Source organism: Cinclus cinclus, chromosome 2, assembly GCF_963662255.1.
Source record: "Cinclus cinclus chromosome 2, bCinCin1.1, whole genome shotgun sequence".
NCBI lineage: Eukaryota > Metazoa > Chordata > Aves > Passeriformes > Cinclidae > Cinclus > Cinclus cinclus.
Genome location: NC_085047.1, coordinates 39,956,046 through 39,962,682, shown reverse-complemented (window position 1 = coordinate 39,962,682; position 6,637 = coordinate 39,956,046). Strand labels below are relative to the sequence as shown.

Genomic DNA, 6,637 nt, shown 5'->3' with positions numbered 1-6,637 from the left:
GCACCTTTAGTGCCAGCAGTGAGAAATCCCTGCAGCTCTCAAAGCACTCCTGAAAAGCAGGTTCGACTTTTTTATCTCAGATAATCTTTGGGGTGAGACTCTCAGGAACAGCTGCCATTGTGTCAAAATGAAGCTTAAGTATTTAGCTCAAGACCATAAAAAAAAAAAATCTGCAGAATGCAAAGGAGACATAGAAATTCTGGCCCGGGGTATTGCTTTTTAAATGAGCACACAGAAGAAAATATATAATTATGCAAATTGTTAGGCTGAGCTGGTTACAGGCAAGTTATTCAAATAATTACTTTTTTTTCTGATTAAAAACATGCTGTTAAACTTGGATCCTGAGTTATCTTTAGTTAAACACCACTTAAGACCACGTTAAGTCACTGTGTTCTCATCAACAGATTTTAGATTGAGTCAGCTCTGTGCACCCCACAAAGGGTTATTTACTCTCTTAAAACAAACACCATTTTATATGACTGTTGGATAGAGAGCTGTGTGAGTTTAATCGGGCATAACTCACTCAAGAGTCACCAAACAAGCTTGAACAAATGGTACCCAATATTTGTCAGAAAAATATTGACAACAGTTTCCCCAACCCAGAGTTCAGTGTCATCTGGAAAATGAGCAAAAATTTCCCTCAGGCAGGAGTAAGCAGGCAGTCAGTTTAAGTTCTACTGACAAAAGTTAAATGTGACAATGATACAACATCAATCACTTTAGGGAGGGAAAGCAGGGTCTGTAGCTCTGACCCCTTCCTGCTGGGCAGGAATTTTCAGAAATGCTTTCTCAATACAGTGCATCAAGCCATACAGAAGGTGAGTGAAGAGAGGGGTAAGCCATCACTTGTGCAGCAATCAGCATTAACTCAAGCTTAGGGAAAACAGCTTTTGGCCCTTGGTCTTCTGATGTTCAGTTGAAGACAACCATGCTCAGTTTCACAACTGTGAAAAGAGCTGTAGCTAAAAAGGCAGATATAGCACAACATGCTGAATACCAAAATAAACAGTCTCATTTTGAAATTTAAGGGGGGGGGCAAAAAGAATCCAACCACATTCAAATTCTCTGTAGGTCAAGGTATTTGATTCTGTTTGAAATGACATCTTTCCAACACCCAACTTCAATAAATGCACCTTTTCATATAGAAAATAACTCAGCACAGTCTCTCCTATGAAAATATTTTTCTCCTCGCAGAACCAGATTTCATGCCTAACCTCAGATGGTCTGACTACTTTGAGAACAATCAGCCACTTATTTATTACAAACACGAAGAGACATTCATTCTCCTTAAAAAGCAGTTTTCTTCAGCCTTCATAACACAGACAACAGAATTTAAAAAAGGGTTGTTTTGCTTCCTTTAATTTTATTGAGTGTCAATCTATATAATTAATATAAAGTTACTTCATTCTATAAAGATCAAGACACCTTAGAGTATAAAATTCCCTGAGATACAATATGCAATTTAAGGGATCACATAATTCTCCATTTCTTTTACATAATAATCAAAAAGTAACGGTAATTCTTCACCTTACAAAACCCAGAAGATAATGATCTTCCTTTCTCTCTCTCCACCCCAATATTTTAAGGCATGGAATAAAAACTTTTCCAAAATGTACTCAAGGAAACTTTCCTACTGAAAATAGAGAGTAGCTTTCCCCAATTTTCACAACTGGGTTGCATACATCATCTGCAATGCCTTGTGGAGTCTGGTACCCAATGCACAAACCAGTTCATTCAAGCAAACTTTGTATCTATCATTGAACTAGAGCTCTACAAAGTGCATTACAAAAGCTGGTCCTTTGCCTGTAACAGTACACTATTAGCTGATAGTGTGGATGACACCAAAAACCAGAGATTTATAGTAATTCTGCAACATTGACTTCAGCAGCTATAGGCCTGGGCTGAGTTTCCTCCCAAATGGAGAGCCACAAATTTGCAACATCCATGTAAGAATGATGAAATTAGAAAAGGTTTCTCTTCTCCCAACACAAGTGCTCTGCAGTAATTATTGCAAGTCTGCAGTTTTCACTGTAGAGTTCTTGAAAATCCTCAATGCACAATTTACAAATACTGTGCAATTCTGATCACTTTACAGAAAGGATGCTTTAATTGCTTTGTAGCTCTTTTCTGAATTTTACAAAAATATTTCCCCAAAGATTTCAACTCTTTTTTTTAAGAGAGGCTAAGAAAAAAAAAATAACGTTTGCGGTCTCTGGAAATTCCCATGCTCCTGTATCCTGATCTTCCGCATGTGGCATTACTAATGATTACACAGAAGAGCTATGTGCCTGGAAACTCATAAAATGCTAAAAAAGTTGGGAGGACTGAAAAAAATGCACAAGTTTCATAATGCTGATAAAAAGTAGTGAAATCTTAAATATTATTTTATCACTTTTAAGATTGGGTTTTTGCATACAGTTATGTGAACTCTGATAAAAACTGAACAGAAAAAAAATATTATAAATTCAAAGGAAAAGAGGGAACTTATCATCCTGACACTTAGGTATTACAGTTAATGCTATATATAAACTGGAGTTTTAAAAATATTAAACCCAATATTATGGGAGTAGTACCTACTTGATAGAGAAACAGATGACTATGCCATGAAGAACACTATTTTACTTTAAACAATCAGTTTATACCTCTTGAAGTGAAAGTGCAGCATTAGGAATAATCCCTACTATATCTATACATTGCACAGATTGTTTTCACTCCCTTCCCAATTAATATTCTACAGCAACTCTGGCACTGACAACAAAAAGGTTCATCAAGTATTTTCAGCCAACCCTCCTTGCACAAAAGCAGAAGGGAATAATTGCAGAAGCCTGCAAGATCTGAACTGGTAAAACTGTGCAAATTATTAATGAATTTCATTATTATTACTTTTTTCCAATTATCCTTGGCACCATGCTTGCCTAATCATAGGGAACATCTAACTAGAAATAAATTAGACTGCCAGCTCATACATCTTAAAAGCCCTCATCCAACAGCCCATACTGCTTAATCAAATCTAATCCTTTCCTAACCTAAATATGACTCACAAATGCCAGTGAGGTTGCCTGTTCTGATGCCCATCTTTTATTTGCAACTGAGTTTCTTCTTTTCCCACCTGTTCTGTGCCCATGGTTTTATTCTGAATGAAGTCTCTGAGTAACTCCACATATGAAAAAGCAGCAGAACAGGTACCTTATTCATTCGGGCAGGTCTCTTGTGGGTTGCCATTTTTTTGTCACCAAACTTCATAGCTGCAAAAGCCAGGGAGGCTGAGCTTGGCAAAGATGTGAAATTGTTACTGACATTTCTTCCTGGCTTTGGCTGAGCAATCACATGTAACCAAAAAGTAACCACACATCCACTACTAGGATGGCTCCAGCAAAATGTGGGAGTCTAAAAGGGAATAACTACTGTAAATGTTCCTGACAGGCACTGAGCAGAGGCAGTTCTACCTTAAGAACCCATTTATTGATTAACAAACTGAGCCAGAAAAAGACCTCCAAACCAAAGGAAGAGAAAATACCAAATCCTTCCCTTTTTATATTCTTTCCTCACAATCTGTATTTTACCCACAGCACAGATCTTATTCTCTACAGGAATTTTCTCCTTGAATGAAAGTGATTTGGGAGTTCGGAGACTTTTTTGTGATTATTACTTTAAAAATAACAAAACAGCATTCTGACTAGCCTGTCCCCCAGCAGAAATTTTTAAAAATGCATGCCATAAACCAAAAGAGTTGCTACACAACAGCACTGTCTACTGATAATTGAGAAAAAAGTTAGCCTTTCTGTATATATATATGTGATACAGTAATAAAACCCTTTCTGCATATATATTTGATACAGTAATAAAACCCCTGCCATTCTGAGCCTTTCCCTGCATTTTCCTGTATGGCAATTATTTTGCAGAGAAAAACACACAGATACCTGTAAACATTTTCTAATTCCTGAACAAAGGGAGGGTGGAAGTGTTCCAACTTTCTTCCCCACAGTCTGTTTCCCTGTACTTAAAGTTCTACTCTACTTTCATACAGGATAAACATGCCTATGGGTTTCAGCAGGTAGTAGGAGAAATACTTTACACCATCTGAGCTGTTTGTCCACTCAGATTCAGCCCCCTCCATTTGTTTTTTCCTAAGCAGAACAATTATTTGGTTCAATGCATTATTAGCGGGCTGATGGAATTTCAAGCATTGCTAAAAGGTGCTACTGTATCATAAGATTATTACATTCAACACTTGGGGCTCTGAATTTGTCTGTAAATAGCTTTCATAGCTTTCACACGCATAAAAAACAGTTTAAAACATTCATTTTTGTCTTAGTATTACAGAAAACCAGCACTGATCATGTATCCTCTGTGAGAAGAGGAAAGTTTCACTCTCCAGGAAGTTGTCATAGCCGTCAAATTGGTTTCAGCTGTACAGCTGAGGAATTTGGCATCAGATATTTATGTTGAGCTCTGAAGAACTTTGAAAGTCCTGTAACCGTACAACTTTTGGAAATTTAACTTTGCTTTTTAGGAATCATCTGGCATAATGTCTCTTCGTATCTTTATAATTTACTCTTTAATAAAAATCTTCCTTTTGTAGGTTTTTCACAGCTTGTTTTCCTGTACCAGTATGCTTCTCCAACTGATGCCAGTCTTCCGTGGCTAATGCCGACTACTTGGCCTAATGATCTCTGTGATGATGTGACTGACCCATCCTTCCCGACACCTCGGCGCTTGGCCCAGGCTGTCCAGGCATGCCTCACCCGCCAGGAACATCAGCTTTCGAACCAGCTGGCCAGATTTCGAACAGTCTTGATTTGATTCCCAGCTGCCCTGACAGCCTCGCAGACCTTGCAGAAATGCTCATCCCAGAACGAGGTGACGTGGACTTCGTACTTCTTCCTCCAGGCAAAGTACCGCCTGTAGTTGGGTTTGTTCTTATCGAGGAATTTCAGGTAGGTAGCCAGCAGCCGGGGGCTGGGGAAGTCGTCAACGTGGATGAAGGAATCGGGGGGGATGAAGCGCTCGTAGTTGGCCCTGCGGGGTCCGAGGACGACGGGCACGGCGCTGGCGGAGAAAGCGTTTCTCCAGAGCTTCTCGGTGATGTAGTCGGTGTGCTGGGAGTTCTCGAAGGCCAGGTAGAACTTGTAGGCTGAGACGGTCTCCACCAGGCCGCCCTCGGCCAGCGCCATCCCCCGCGCCCCGTACACGTCGATGGGCAGGTGCTCTTTCAGCTGGCGGTAGTAGCGCACACGGGCGTGCTCCTCGTTCCAGTTGCTGATGACCCAGGCCACCAGCCGCGTCTTGCGGGGCAGCACGAAGGGCCGGGGCGCCGGCGGGACGTAGAGGTACCCGTAGGGAACGAACACGTCGGAGTCGCGGCGGTAGGACATGGTCCAGTTGAAGAGACCGCCCAGCCCCCGCAGGCCGGGCGAGTGCGACGGCGACTCGAAGTTCATCCACACCCAGCGCTGGCGCGGGGGCCGCGGCGGGGACCCTCGGGGCAGCCCCTCGGCGCCGTGCCGCGCCAGGTCGCGGTGGTGGAACAGCACCGCCTGCGCCTCGCCGAACCGGCTGCGGTCGGCGCTGAGCCGGCAGCCGCTGATGTTGTAGCGCCGCCGGCAGTCGGGCAAGCGCCGCGGGCGGCCGAAAGGCTCCCACCACAGCAGCACGGTCACCGCCTCGCCGTCCGCCCGCGCCGGCTCGGGCAGCGCCGAGTACAGGGCGAGCGCGGCGGCGGCGCCCAGCAGCCCGGCCGCCAGCGCCCACCGCCGCCCGCGCAGCCGCCGCCGCCACCGCCGCCAGCAGCAGCGGCCGCGGCAGCGCCCTGGGGCCGCAGCCATCCCCGCCGCCCGCTGCCGCCGTTCTGCCCCGCGCAGGGCACCGGCGGCGCTGGGGCCGGGCAGCGCATCCTGGGGCTGGGGCTGCTGCCGCCGCCGCCGCTCTGCCCCCACCCCCGGCCCCGGCGGCGGGGAGGTGCCGCTGCTGCCGCCACCGCCCCTCCCGGCCATGCCCGCCCGTCCTCCGCCCGCCGCCTCCCGGCCCGGGGGCCGCCCCCCGCCCTGGGTGCCACCTTGCCCCGCCCGCCGTGGCCGCCGCCGCTCCGCCCTCGGGGAGAGCGGTGCTCGGGTCCCTGGAGGGATTTCGCGGCGTCGCCGCCAGCCCCGTCCGGCAGCACCGCCGCTGCAGCCGGGGATCTACGGCCCCGGGCCGCTCGGTTGTTCGTGCCCGACTCGTGGCCGCGGATGGAATTTGTGTCCCTGCACTCAGGAGGGATCCCCGGTGGAAGCCCAGGCCCCAGCACGCACGGGAGGGGTTGTAGGGACGCTCGCAAGGGGTCTCAGGGCGCCCGCACCCTGGCACCTCTGGTGGATTGACCCTGGCTTTGTGCCGGGTGTTTATCACAGCCGCTTTGTCACTGCCTGGTCTCTGGTCGACGTAAGGACACTTGGGAGAGATCACTCAGCAGTTATAGTCACCGGAAAAACAAAACCGATTTGGGGAAGTTAATTTATTGTCAATCAAATACGACTAGACTAATGGGAAATTAAAACGAAACTGTAAAACTCCCCACCCCTCCCTTCTTCCCTGGTTCAATGTCACTCACAATTTCTCTGCCTCCTCCCCAACAGTGGCACAGGAGGCTGGGGAATGG

At 46.4% G+C, this 6,637-nt stretch overlaps 1 protein-coding gene across 1 annotated transcript; it reads right to left on the bottom strand.

The window, feature by feature from the left end:
- Positions 1–4,757: 4,757 nt before the first annotated feature.
- On the bottom strand, positions 4,758–5,993 carry FUT4 (fucosyltransferase 4). Its single transcript, XM_062514379.1, has one exon. It carries the CDS (start codon positions 5,991–5,993, stop codon positions 4,758–4,760), a length of 1,236 nt encoding a protein of 411 aa, XP_062370363.1.
- Positions 5,994–6,637: the final 644 nt, after the last annotated feature.